At 44.3% G+C, this 14,886-nt stretch overlaps 1 protein-coding gene across 2 annotated transcripts in view; it reads right to left on the minus strand.

Moving 5' to 3' along the window:
• Positions 1–14,886, minus strand: part of SIAH3 (siah E3 ubiquitin protein ligase family member 3) — a 48,599-nt gene that overhangs the window by 16,356 nt on the left and 17,357 nt on the right. Inside the window, exons 4-6 of one of the 2 annotated variants that reach the window (XM_009986295.2) lie at positions 7,086–7,106; positions 2,628–2,644; positions 161–187 (exon numbers count right to left, since the gene is read on the minus strand). The exons of the other annotated variant lie outside the window; for it this stretch is intronic. Of the exons in view, the coding sequence (XP_009984597.1) occupies positions 161–187; positions 2,628–2,644; positions 7,086–7,106 (65 nt within the window). The remainder of the gene's footprint in view (positions 1–160; positions 188–2,627; positions 2,645–7,085; positions 7,107–14,886) is intronic. 2 annotated transcript variants of the gene reach the window in all.

Here is a 14,886-nt window from a genome sequence, read left to right on the forward strand (position 1 = left end):
GTGCCATACTTAAAGGAGTTGTTCACTTCTCTTCTGTGGCTAGAAGTGGAGCTGAGGTCACTGGCCCAGTATTGGACATCAGACTTAAAAAGTTTCACCACGTTCAGTGCAGCAGGAAAGTCACAACTTGGAGTAGCAAAGGGTGTCAGGAGACAGGCACTGTGACTGTTTAATGGGTGATTATGAGCTGCCTATTTGCCTAATGCAAAAAAATCCCTTAAGCTGACACATTTTCTTCCCAGCTGAGGGATGGTCATCCTAATTTTCAGGCCTCTAGATTTAACAGTGAAATAAAACTAATTTACAGCTTTTGCCATTAGGAGGACAAATTTTCATCTCCATCCTTCGGGTGAGAGGCACTATAGCAAATGAATGATTACTGACCCATGATACCTATTAGAGATTGCAGTTGGGTCATCTCATTTGTTGTTTTAACACATGAAATTAAGAGCCCTTGCAGGTCTGTCACAAAAATTGAATGGATAATGAGATGAACACTGCCTTTACCAGAGGCTCTTTTCTCTGGACCCTTGGATCTGTTAACCATCTCTGATCTAGCAGTGTTGCTCCTCTCTGCAACCTACATTGACACACTGGGCATTTCCTATCGTGCAACAGAGTGCCCTGGCATCGTCTCATGTATTGAAGGAAAGAAAATTGTAAGAATTTACTGCCACTTAACTACTAGCTAGTCATTAGTTGACTAGTTGTTCTTTTTTCTGATCTAACATAAGATGGAAAACTGTCTCATTGCTCCTAGTTCATAGAGGTCTGTTTAGTGCCTCCACAGGCAGAGAAATACTCAGAGCAGTATCCTACCCTTAATTTGTGGAGTTGGGTTATATCTTTCTGCTCCACATTGGGGTTCCATCTTAGCACTGGATGGAAGGAAATCAGGCTATAACTCTTTATGCTACAGCAGAATAGCAGAGCAGCAGAGATGACTGCCCTGTTTTCATGGGCTCAGGGAAGCACAAACAGGAGGCTCTGCAATCACAGAATCATAGAATAGTTTGAGTTGGAAGGGACCTTAACGATTATCTAGTTCCAACCCCCCTACTCAGGGCAGGGACATCTACTAGAACAGGTTGCTCAAAGCCTCATCTAACCTGGCGTTGAACACTTCCACAACTTCACTGGACAATCTATGCCAGTGTTTGACTACCCTCATTGTAAAAAATTTCATCCTTACATCTAATCTAAATCTACCCTCTTACAGGTTAAATCCACTGCCCCTTTTCCTATCACTACATACCCTTGTAAAAAGTCCCTCTCCAGCTTTCCTGTAGGCCCCCTTTAAGTACTGGAAGGCTGCAATGAGATCACTCCAGAGTCTTCTCTTCTCCAGTATGAACAGCCCCACTCTTTCAGCCTGTCTTCAGAGGAAAGGTGCTCCAACCCTCTGATCATCTTTGTGTACCTCCTGTGGAACTCTTCGAACAGGTCCATGTCTTCTGTTGAGGGCCCCAGAGCTGAACGCAGTACTCCAGGTGGGGTCTCACGAGAGCAGAGTAGAGGGGCAGAAGCACCTCCCTCGACCTGCTGGCCATGCTGCTTTGGATGCAACCCAAGATATGGTTGGCTTTCTGGGCTGCCAGCTCACATTGCTGGCTCATGTTGAGCTTCTCATCAACCAACACCAATGTTGTGGTGTTAAGCTGTATGGCAAGACCTGCTTCAAATTTAAACCATAGCTCAGAAGTTAAACAGTCAATGAAAGACCTAATATCTTCACTGCTTTCTCCCATGAACAGCCACTTAGGCCAGTGCACTCCAGCACAGAGCAGGGCTATATGAACCAGCTCCTCCACCACTGCAAACCAGAGCAGACCCAGTACTCACCAGCTTAGGGTGCAGATCATTACCTCATCTCTGCCTGGGGTCTTGACAGCACTGGTGAAAGTAGCTAACTTCAGGGCAGTCAGTGGAGAAGCTGTTTCTATAGAAAGTGCTGATGCAGCTACAGTGGGAAACTTCCCGCTGCCTTTCTATCAAAGCAGTCCCTGACTCATGCATCACAAATGCTCTTTCCCTAGAGCTGCTTAGTCTTTCTGATGGACCTGAGGCTCAGCATTGCAAAGTCAGACCAGCAAGTCACATCTCCATTTTCCTTCCCAGGTGAACTTTCTTCTCATTTATTCCTGCTGGCTGTTTTATGTGAAGACTTGCTTTAGCTTTTGGGCTTGCTCCAGCACCATTTGCTAAAATTATATCAACTATTGATTGGTAACAGATATATTACAGGGCAATGTTATTGAGGATACATTAAGTAAATGGAGGAGCAAGCCCATGCTGCTTTTTTCCTTTCACTCTGTTGCTGTTTATCAGAATGGCAATCATCAGCAGCAGAGATGTATAGACTCTGAATCAGCTGCAGCTTTAACTGTCCAGAGATCATCCAAGTTAATAGGTTATGGAGAAGATTTGGTGTTGTGTTAAATAACTGTGGGCCTGGAACTGCCCATGGTTACATAGATGGTCTTGTGAAATGAGAATGGCTCAAGGAAAAAAGCCTTGTGAATCAAGAACCTCAGCATTGTGGTGATCTGCCATGCTGCTCCATGTTTCATTTTCACTTACTATTGCTCAGTATTTTATTTTCTTTTGTACTTAGAAAGGTGCCAAGCCCTGGTGACAGTGATGGCTGGCTGCTATTTTTCAAGCTATGCAACACAGGCAGTGAAGCAGAAGGGACAGAAAGAGAACAGGAAAGGGGAAACACAGTCACAACTCCAGGTGATGGACCTTAAAGTGACACTGACAGAAGACGAGAGGAAAGTGAATGTTTCAAGATGAGAAATTGAGGTAAAAAAGAGTTTTAGAATCATAGAATGGTTAGGGTTGGAAGGGACCTCAAAGATCATCTAGTTCCAACCCCCCTGCCATGGGCAGGGAAATCCTCCTTTTAAGCAGCAAATTTTCACTAAGATACGGAGCAAGGTAAACCACAATTGTTTTTTAAGTTAGATGTGAAAATGAGCATCAGTGACAGTAGTATCAAACTAAATTGACTTGCAAATGCCCTTTTGCTGGAGCTCCTTGTTACTGACCTTACACAGGTGACTGTAGTTAAAAGAATACAAGCTGAAAAAATAGAAAAGTCTGAGTATGAAATAACATCAGGATTAATTTAAATCATCTGAAGCTAGGGAGTGACAGAGTTATAGCTAAACGTTCTTCTCAATTTGGTCTGGCATTGTCCTGATTCTGGCATCACTTGGCTGATCCTCTCCACTGCCTGTAAGGGGAGCTGAAGGTGACTAAGCTGAGCTCAGATGCAGACAGCTCCTACACCCAGGTGAGATGAATCCCACCCTGCTCCTGTGTGGGCTCCTGAGCTTCCTGGTCACCTTCAAGCCCTTTAATTCCATCTCTTCCTGATCCATCTGCCTGGTCCTGCACTAGCTTGTCCCCATGTTGTCTCAAACATCGTCTATTTGTTGTCTCCATGTCCTTCTTCAGATTAGTGCTTTTACAAATTCAGAGTCTCCTAATAACGTCTCTGCTCTTCTGTGAACTCTGCCCTAACTGAGCTATGAGACAGGACCGTCAACATCCCACTCTAAACTTAGACTGCTTTCAGGATCTCAGATAGCCAGTTGGAGTACTTCTGTCCCTCTCTTTGCCATGACAAATTGTTATGTCCCTAATTTGCCATTACAAGATGTGCCTTGACACTGACCTTGTCCCTTGCATGGAAGACTCTGTGTGACAAAGCAAGCATCTCTATTCTCACCATGGCTCGTAGCCTTTAAAGGGCAATGATACGTAGGTCTTATGTGCAAGGCCTAAACTGCCAAATAAAGGTCTAGGGACAGATCTTTTGTCTCAAGTTCAGGTGACACAACCTGGCTTACAAACATACCTTTGTTGAGGGGACACAGGGCAGCCTGAACCTGTGTCTAGGAAAAAGTGATGTAGGTTTCCAAGGTCCAGACCTGAAATCCAGACCTCATCTCTAATTTATCAGCCTAGACTGCCTTTATGCAGATTGATAAAACAGGGCAGGAGCCGTTCCCTGAGGACAAGTGGCACTTCTTGTGTTCATGTGGTTCAACTCACCTTTCACTGTCTCCATGTTGTGCCTGGTGGGAACAACCCCTGGTCTTGCCAAGCGCGTCAAGGAGAGTGCTTGCTGGCACAGGGAACATCCAGGGAGAGTGCTGGCCATCACACAGCATGGATGATCTATTGCAAGTTGGTGCTGTGGCCTTGGCCCGCTGCAGCTTGGTGGATACAGCCATACCTGAATTTCCCACACCCAGAGTGGGCACAGCTTGTGCAGGCGAGAGACAGAAATTCGTATCGGGGGAGTTCATACGCTGCTTCCCAGGCCCTTGAAGGTTAATGGTTGTACAGAGACTGTCAGCCTTCAGGGACATCTTTTGGCACCTTTCCTAAGCACTCGGTCATTTGGAAGGGAAAATAATAAGCGCTTTCCCGTGGAAGCCTTTTTCTTTTGGCATCTTATGTCAAGATGCGGTTACATGTCATGTACGTGTTTGTTTTCCTAAGGCACTATGTAAAAAACATCTCTTCCTTCAGGCACACATTGTGTCAGCAGCTCTTTTGGACCAATTTCAACCCCTCAGCTGTACCTCAGCTCTTCTACAGCTAGAAGAGGGCATTCAGGGTTTATCTTCCCTGTCAGCTGAAGAGTCACATCGCCCTGCAAACTGCCCTTGAAATCAATGTGGTTACTATACTAGAAATACTTAGCACATAAATTGTAGGACATGGAGGCAGTGCATGTTACAAGGCATGGTAAAGTGCGCAGTGAACCTGCTGTACAAGCTCATTTCAAGATCTAGCATGGACTCCTTGCTCTCCTGCCCGCTTGGTTCAGAGGTTTAAGGGAGGGTGTGCTTGTCAGGGTATGTGGCTAACCCCATCCAAACCCCAGTCAGCCAGAAATGGGGCTGAGCTTTCTCACACATTATATTTTTTTTTTGATGATGATATGCCCACACTGCAGGTTTGATTCAAAAATGAACTTTCCCACCCAATCTGTGCACCATCGCCTGAATCTGAGGATGTTACTGGGTGGGCAGTGGTCAAAGAACAATAAAACAGGAATGGAAGTGGCATGTCCACATTTTAGTAGGTGTCTTCACAAGGCTGGATTGTGTACGGACTGGTAAGTAATTATAAATGGACACCTTATCCTGGAACAGTGAGACAGCGAGGGAAAGATTGGGAACTATCTATCTGTGCAAGTTTTTGTGTGCTCAGGCATTTGAAAGCCAAGGGAATCACAGTAAGGATGCATCCAGAAGGTGTTTTTGTTTCCAGGCTCACCAAGGAGAGCTGTATCTATGCATGTAACTATTAAAGGAATATTTTCCGTGTTCGCAAACCCCAGCCTATTAAAAGACAAGCTTGTTTACCAGGGAAGGTCTTTCTCTGTGAAAATCCTAAAGGTTCTTTAGACGTGCCAGATTGATTTCTTTGTCTTCAAGCACGAATATCAATTAAGCTGAGGTTATGTCCTAGCTTAAAAGCAGAGTGAGATTTATGTGAACAATCACTTTCAGTTACAGGGAATTAATCTTAAGTGTGTTGTACGGGCATAGGAGTGCATTACTTTCCTTTTATGTCATTTGTTTCCTCATACTGGCACTCTGGAGCAGAGGTATCTCCAGTAAATTTGGCTTCTCATTATAGATCCAAATCCTACCAGCACAACTACAGACACTTGGCGAAGGGTCACATTCAGTTGAACACGTTCAACTGTGTGCAAATGACATCATGTTTCCATGGTGGCACCTCAAGATTTTGTAGACGCTGCTGGTAGAGAAGCCATGGCTCCAGGGAGAAGAGCAGCTGCTGAGCGGCCAGAACAGTTCTCACTTGTGCTGCAGTGGTGCATTTCTCACTTAGCTGCTTTTCTGGAGTATCACCATCATTAGTTCTGCTATTATTTTTCTAGCACTGACCTTAACAGATACCTTGAAGAAGGACCATATAGAAAGGGTGAACCAGTATAAAGTCAAATTCTTAGCTGAACAAAGCCAGCACAGCTCCACTGCAGCCATTGCACTTCCACTACGAAGCTGCGCTGCTGGGAGCAGGGAAACACAGGGACAGCAGAGCTTTTCACAGTGTGTGTGCTGACGTGAGAGAAGATAAATTTAGGATCCAGTCCTAGTTTTTCCGGATTGTGTTTTACAGGAGACAGTCAGTAGCTAAAAGAAATCATACTACACTGTTTCCACTGTTTCCAGTGGAAACTTCTTACTGTTTCTGCAAGAGACGTGGGTATGGAATCATACTTCTTCTAGCTCAAGGTGCTTGTGGTTTTGACTGATGACATGATGACCTCACTTCAATAGAAACAGTAGAAGGTGATCCTTGCCCTGATCCCTTCCACCATTGGGGCACTCCTGTGGGAAGTAGGAGATGCAGCTCCCATCCCATGGGAGAGACTTCTCACTTCTATGTTGGTCTGCAAGCAGTGAATGAAACATAGACTGAAAGCTACTGTCAGGGAGTTCTCCTGCCCTCCATGCTGTCACTCTGTGTTGGGTACACTCACAAATTAAATACAGGATCTAGTCTCTTGGAGAGGATGGGATTGCCTGGTTGTGCACCTGGAGAGGTACAAGTGGGAGATGCTGAGCTGAGCAACATGATGTCCTAAGATGTCAGCCCTTTGGGGTTGAGGAGGCACACTAGGAACATTAGCACATTTTCAGTGCCAACTTTGGTGTACAGGGGCTCTTACAGTGTCTAAGCGATCAGATGAGTCTTTTGAGTTAGAGACCAAATAGCATCTACTTGCATTTTAGGAGCTGGATCTTGCCCTGAGTCCTTAACAGGTCATGTTCATGGACAGGTAAGGGAAGTATAATGCTTTGCCCCTACACTGGCTAAGGCACCATCCTTCATGGGAACTTATCCCTCCCCTGTACACTGGGGGACCACTGAAAACCTTGGGTATCTCAGTCTACTAACTGCAGAAGGGTTACTGTGCTCTGCAACACCACGTTCAAGCTTGTGCCAAATGGATCTCATACAGCTAGTTGAGAAAAAAGGGACACCTTGAGTGAAGATATTGGGAAAACACATTCAAAAGGAGGGGTAGCTGAGCTTGGTGGTGGTTGTGGCTGCAGAAGAGGGTGGGAAGAATGAAACTAGGCTCACCCAGATTAGGAATTCAGTCTGAAATGTTTGCATATAGGTTCCCTAGATGTGGGGCACACGATATTGGTGGCACGCAAGCCTGGCATGGTGCTCGGACCTATCAGTAGTCATATGCATCCTCACCAGCACTGCTGATCTTGGCGCCTGGCAAAAAGTCACTTGAGAATCTGTGCATCCATAAATCACGTATGCCCTGACATGCTTCCTCTCTTCCTAGAAATGTAGTGCTCTCTGTTCCAAGAATCCAGTGCCTGGCTCTGGTTCAGCCCAACTACACAGACTCAGCTCAGACTGCTGAGGAAGAGCTGGTAGAAAGTCTGTAGAACACTGACTCACGTGATGAGAAAGGTGAAAAGGCAAACAGAGGTGGATTGCGGAGATGGGGATAGGGAACAACCTAAGGATTCAAGAAGAAAAACAGCAGCATGGGAAGATAAAAAATCCTAGATGGCAACACAGAGAGTTGGAAACGGGAAACTCAGAAGCACTGAGGACCTGTCACTGGTGCAGTAGAAACCAGCCCCTCCCCACCTGATGGCTGACTGCCTGGACAGCAAGAACTCTTCAGGTGTCTCATCAGGGACACTGAGTGTATCAATGTTTAGCCTGGTATCCCATTAAATCCTAGCTATCTCTTGTCTGTGTCAACCAATAAATAACTGTGTTATACTTCAAAGGTGTGTATATCCTGCTTACAGAATCTCTTTGTGCATAGCAAAAGGTGCCTGAACAAAGTGACCTAGAAAAGGAGGGTTACAGTTTCCTCTCTCCAGTGTATAAAGCCAGCATGACCAACAGAAGAAAACTGGGTTTCTTTATTCTTGTTCTCCCTTTTAATCTTCATCATTCCTCCAACTAATGAAAACAAAACTCTTTCATTGTTATTCGTTGGTGTTGGGGGTTACCACAAAGTCACAGGGGTAAAAAAACCCAGTCAGAGTTGTATTTCCACTTGTACACAAGTGGAATATGATGTATGTAGTATGTCATGGTGTTTACTCTTTCTAAGGACAAAACCTCAGATTTTATTAAGAGTCACCGAACAAAGTATCTTTGAAAATGTGAACCATTTAGGTAGTGGAAGGTGACAGTTTGCTGGGCTAGAGTATCTACAATCTCAAAACCAGAAAACTAGTTAAAGTTTCATGCTCTATGTTTCAAAGTTTTGAGATCATTAAAAGGCTTCAAAAACAACTCAGAGACAAAGTGTGATTCATCTTACCTAACACCACCAGTTCACAGGCATCTGCATCTGATCTAGTCAGTATAGACTCTCCTAACAGTCAAGGTAAACGGCACAGTCCTCTGGGCTCACCTCCTGATCTGCTCTTGCATCTACTCTAGGCATGCCTATTTGCTTCCACTGGGTAAAATGGGACCCTCCATTTAATCAGTCATCTTCTGTATTTGGCACCAGAAAGGAACACTGTGCACGAAAGGAGGAGTCGCTGAGGGTGTGGGGTGAAATCAAAATAAGCAGCACTAGGTCTGGCTGGAAGGGAGTTAACTTTATTCACAGCAGACCATATGGTGCTGGACTTTGGATCTGTGACCAGAATAGCGCTGATAACTCGAGGATACTTTAGTTGTTGCTAAGTAGTGCTTGCTCAGCGTCAAGGTCCCTTTTCTCACTCTGCCTCCTCAGCAAGTTGACTTGGGGTGGGTGAGAGGTTTGGAGAGGACATAGCTGGGACAGATGATCCCAGTCGATCAAAGGGATATTCCACAGGATCATGCTTAGTAATAAATTGGGGAGGATAGTCTTTCCAAAGTAGTCTTTGCTTGAAGACTAGCTGGACACTAGCTGGTCTGCTAGTGGGAGGCGGCAAGTGCATTTGTATCACTTGCTCTTAGTTTTCTTTCTTTCCTGCACTTTTTCTCACTATTGCTCCTCTGATTCTTTCCCCCATCCTATTGGCGGGGAGTGAGCGAGAGGCTGGTGGGTGCTTAAATGCTGGAGATGGTTAATCCATCACAAAGGGCAAAAGGGCAAGAAACGTTAGTGAAGATTGAAAGGAAAGGGAACCAGAAAATGGACATTTGCATGAAATAAACCATACTCGGTAGTCCTCCAGCAGCATTGCTGAAACATGAAGGAAATGGGACGGACACTTCCAGGGCTCTGGTATCACAGAACAGGCAAGGAGCCACAGCCTGAAAGTAGCCATTTTACTGGAAGTTTATAAAACCAGGTTGCAACAGACATGAAGAAACGTTCCTACGTTGTATAAGGTCTCAGCAATATTACTATTGTGATCCTGAAAATCCTGTTTGAACAATGTCAACTGCGAGGACATCCACACTTAATGAAAGAGTAGTTTGGCAAACAAAGCTGAAACATGACCCAAAGCTAAGACTGAAAAAGCAGGAAGTGAAAGAATTCGAAATACTGAGAAAGACACATTTGGAAACAAACTTGTGTTTGTGCCATTTATAGAAAAATAGTCCACAGCACTGAGCAACCTCTGCACTCAACCCAGTAGTGGGGAAAGACCTTGCAATATAATGTTGAGACAAGGTAGAAGTGACAAACATCAAATGAGCTGATCTCTCCATCCACTGCCATCACAAGGAGGAATGAAGGGTGTGCAAAGAGTCCAAACGACAGCAGCAATGCCGGACCTACTCTAGACACATCTGTAGGGAAAAGATTGTAGGAAATATTAACGTGAGCAGTTTGAAGAGCTGATGCACATCACTCACCATTTGTCTGCACTGGAGGAACCACATGAGCAGTAAGAAGCATGGAGCACTGGCAGCTGGAATTGCCAGGGTAATTTCGTGATTTGCGTAAGGATGATCAGAAAATAAGTGTGTAAGAAACAAGAGGTCAGGGCAGCATGTTGGCATGAGGTCAAGACCAGCATGCTAACTTTGTCAGAGATGTCTCCAAAGGAAATGAGTTGAGCCAGTAATGAAGCTGGTGAAGGGTCTAGAGAACAAGTCTTGTGAGGAGCAGCTGAAAGAACTTGGATTGCTTAGTCTGGAGAAAAAGAGGCTGAGGGGAGACCTTATCACTCTTTATAACTACCTGAAAGGAGGTTGTAGTGAGGTGGGTCTCTGTTTCTTTTCCCAAGTAACAAGTGATAGGATGACATGAAATGGCCTCAAGTTGCACTAGGGGAGGTTTAGATTGGATTTTAGGAAAAATTTATTCACCAAAAGGGTTATCAAGCATTGGAACAGGCTACCCAGGGAAGTGATTGAGACATCATCCCTGGTCATATTTAAAAGACACGTAAGTGTGATGCTTAGGGACATGGTTTGGTGGTGGACTTGGTAGTGTTAGGTTTACAATTGGACTCGATGATCTTAAAGATCTTTTCCAACCTAAATGATTCTATGATTGTATAAGACTGGAAGTGTGGTCTTCAGCCTCTGCAAATGAAGGTTAACTCGAGGTGTGGTGGCCTGTTCATGTTCCAGGTGTGATGGCGAAAGCAGTGGCTGAGCAGTTGCATTCTGCCAGAGGTGAAGAAGGGGACTGTAGGCATAGGGTAACACCATATTTTTAAAATTAGTTCATTCATGACCTCTGATGGAGAAGTACAGCAGAGGGAAGTGTTAATTTCCACCCTGTGACCAGAAGAGAGTGTCCACACAAAAGCTCAGTGGTGTTTCTCTCCATCCAGGCTTGCTCTAGGTGAATGCAGAAGGAGGGAAGTTATCTTCTCTTTAACTTTTCCATATACCTCTTTGTGAGGCCATCCTAAAACACAGCAAAGACATGGCCCAACCACAGGCACATTCAGCATCACTTAGAACAAGTGTATCTCCTCTGATGGGCTTCATCCTACGGCTCTACCATTCCTTACCTGCTGCTCCTGTCCTGCTCTGCTGGCATATAGCTCTGAAACTAGCACGACCCCCACAGCCCACCCCAACCCTCCAGTCTGCAACTTACTGCCCATGATGTTCCCCGTGCGGATATCTGAAACTTGGCCCACTGGCCAGCACTGCAGCAATGTATCTTTGGGGCCTCCTCCTTGTCTCAGCTACCATTATTATTTCACAACAGCTCCTGATGGTTTGAGAACATCCTGGTATTTTCTGATCTGAAGCTAAACTCGTAACTGCATTAACTTCTCCTTGTCTGGTTGTGTATGATACGAAATGCTTAGGAGGTCCATCAGCCAAACATGTTGTGTTAACGCTTTCGCAGCTTGCTGCCTGATGCACTGGGTTTCTCGTGGTCCTCCACCGCACTGAGGTGAAGCTGTGTGATAACTCAGATGTGATGAACCCAGCCTGATCTGATGCAACCACAGCTACCAGGTTTGGGAGCCTTTTTTCATATAAAGCGCACTTGTGGAAACATGGAAGCCCATTGCTTCCAGATAAATGCAAATAAAGAAGGAATGACTGAAGTGAGTTGCTCTCCTTTGCCTTTGGATATGATGAAGGACACTGCACTAACAAGTTTCCGGGCCACCACAATAACATTTCTGAGCATGGAGCCAACACTGGCACCCTCAGTGTCTCCTTTCCCTACCTCCTCTGAGGCAAATTGACCCTGCCTGAGTAAGAAAGGACTTTCCTAATCACATTAGGATCAGCTTAGATGGCAGAGAGGGTAACAAAATTAGAGCTTTCAAGCCATTATCTCTTCTTCATGAACATCTGCGTTGATACAAGCCTGCAGAGAATTAAGGAAAGCTGAGCTATGGCTGATCTCATTATAGCATTAAACAACAAAATATGTGATGGAGAGCTGGTCCATGGCTGTAAGACCATCAGTCTTTTTGTAAGAGGCAAGAAAGGGCTCTGCTCAAGCTCAGAGTGGTTATATTCTGATTCTTGATTTAAAAAATAGAATGATCTCCAATTCCTCAAATCTTTTCCTAGGCCCCATATGCAAACTAATACATACACATATACCTAGTCAGATAGTGTGCCTATAATTTCATATTATATGTGTCATGCCATAGTGTTTTAATCCTGTTGTCTGTATCCTGTCTGATGTAATAATTTATTGTAGTATTTTACATAACCAGAGTTGATATATTGTGTGGAGAAGCCAGGGAGCGTGTCTGATCTCTTTGCTATGACAGCAATAACTGAAGTGATATGGTTATTGTACTCAGAGAGAAACATGAACTCTGCAGAAAAACTGGACTGGATGAAATAGGGGATAGGACTGGATTTTGGCTAATGCAAAGTATACACCTATATGGCAGATGATACGGTGGTCAGGAGTTTTACTGTGCGACATATTTTTCCTAAAAGCGCTAAATAGGAACTACTCGCATATTTCTTAACATAAATCAGGAAAAGCAGGGCTTCCTGTTGACTTATTCAAAGTATAATTTACCATGAAAAAGCCCTACTTTTATTTATATATTTACATCTATAAATAAAAAGAAGAAGTTCAAAAATCAAAGCAAAATATTCTGAATATGATTACACCAGACAGATGGGCCCAAAACACAAAGCTGGTATCCGGAGCTGGATATATTCAGTGTAGAGGGATATGTCCAGCAAAAGAAGATCAAGCAGTGAACCCAAGCACCAAACTCCTGATCATCCACATACTCGATTTACCAGCTCTCTCCCTGGCTCTGTTTGCACCACTGCAGCTACATCTCTCGAAGGTGAAATTGCTACAGCGAGAGCTAACCCTAACCAGTTGAAGAAGACATTGGCATTTAGCTTCAGACAAGAGATTGCTTCCTCTCCCTCTTTCACTTAGCAGTATAGACATGACCTGCCAGTCTCGGACTTTGATACTCTACTTTCTCTGTGCAAGCGTCACTTCTGCAGAGCAGTTATATCGATGTGTGTAAATGCACACGTGCACACTTGCACACACACACACATGTACGTCTTTCGTTGCTCCAATTTGGCAGAAACCTGAGCCTGATTTTGAAATGTCACAGCTCAAATACGATCCCTCAAAAGAGTTTGCAATGCAGATCACTTCAGCAATCTGGTTCACAGCACAGCCCCAAAAATGGTAATACTGGTAAGAGACTGAGATGAGAGAGCTGAAACTTTTAAAGCCAACCTCACTGCTGAGGTCTATTACGAAACTACCCTCTCCATCTACAGACATTTAATTGCTACCTGGCTTTTGGCCTCATTAAATTCCAGATAATTAATCCCCAAGTACGAGATTTTCTCTCTGCTCCAAGACATTTCAACAAGTTTTCTTAGCAGTGGCCCCGAAATGATCATTTCCTGCTCTCAGTGCTGTGCTTGCTGTGCCAAGCGGTTTAATGCCTGTCCATTAATAGCGGACCACTTCACTATATTAAGGGAAAGAAAAAGACAGGAGAAAAGTTTAAGCCCTGCACTATCATCAGTTTTGCAGTGAATTTGAGTGATCAGAAAAATGCAAATTCGATCACTCGCGAGACAATTACCCCGTTGCTCTCCAGGGAGCTCAGTTTGCAGAATGGCCGAAGAGCCGGGCTGAGCTTCAGAGCTGCTGCTGCCAGAGCTCCATCGTACACCTCTCCTGCCCCAGATCCTGCAGGGGGCAGGATCCCCATCTCCCTGCAGGGAGATGACCACACCTGTCCAAAGAGAGGAGACCAAAACCCAGTCCCCTTTTTGGCACTGAAACCACCTCCTACTTCCACTCCTTATTCTCCAGTTCTGGTTCAAAAGTGGATAAAATCTCAAGGAAATGAGCACCATGCACTCCCCATTGTGAAATAGGCATAAAATTTAGCTGCAATTTAGTCCTAAGTAAATTTTACCACAGATGTAATTCAATCAAAACTTCCCTCTTCCCCTTAAATAATCAGCAGAAGGCATTTGCTGTAGGTTTCCCCTCCGTGGCTGTCATGGGCAGGGGCATAGCTGGAAGGCAGCATCCTGTGGGTGATGTCCAGGTGCTGCCCTCAGGGACAAACAGAAGGCACCTTGCATAAAATCTTCGCTTTTGCCCCTGGAGACCCAACAGCGTCTTCGTTTTTTTCTATGATTTGGGTAACAAGTTTAACGTAATCTTGAGACGATGCAGCACAGACTTGAAAGTAACTTTCTTAATTTATTTTCTAGTCTATTGGGGCTGGCACAACAGCCCTATCAGGAGCTGAAATGTCCTCACAAATCTCCTGGTTTACGTACTTTGAGGTGAAATAGGGAATAGTGTCTGTCCTTCAACGGGCACCTTTTCTGAACTATAAATACTATCAATTACATTTACTTTTCTCTTCTTTTTTTAGCACTGTATTTCTATTTGTTGTATGTGACAGGTGCCTGGACTGATTATCTCCAAAACCAGCATAATTAATGGCTTTCTGTAACTTCAAAATCAGATGTATTTTGATCAACTTCAAAAAAAAAAAACCCTTCTTTCTGCTGACGGGAGGTGTGAACCTGTAAGTGCTGATCCCCTGAGACTCTCCCTGACTTCAGAAGAGGTTTTATCTCTTGTTCCACAGGATTACTGAGAATGAACGCCTCCTTAATAAAAAGAGAGGAGACCGGGGCTTTCTCCTTTCTGCATCGCAGACCTTGCTTTAACCTTAGAAAGGCTTTGGTTTTTCCAGCTTTATAACACAGGTAACAGAATTTATAAGCAGACCGGGAGTTTCTACTTGAGGAACATTTTATGAAAACCTGGCAATTTGCCAAAGACAAGCATGATATTTTCCAGACCAATGAGCCATGGCCTCTCTACCGCAGAAGAAAGAAAAAAAAAAAAAAAAAAAGGGAAAAAAAAAGGGAGAAAAAAAGTACAAAAAGATCCAGTCCCCTAAAACAAGAGTTTCAATATTTAATTAGAACAAAAAT

This window comes from Tauraco erythrolophus, chromosome 1 (assembly GCF_009769465.1).
Source record: "Tauraco erythrolophus isolate bTauEry1 chromosome 1, bTauEry1.pri, whole genome shotgun sequence".
Lineage (NCBI taxonomy): Eukaryota > Metazoa > Chordata > Aves > Musophagiformes > Musophagidae > Tauraco > Tauraco erythrolophus.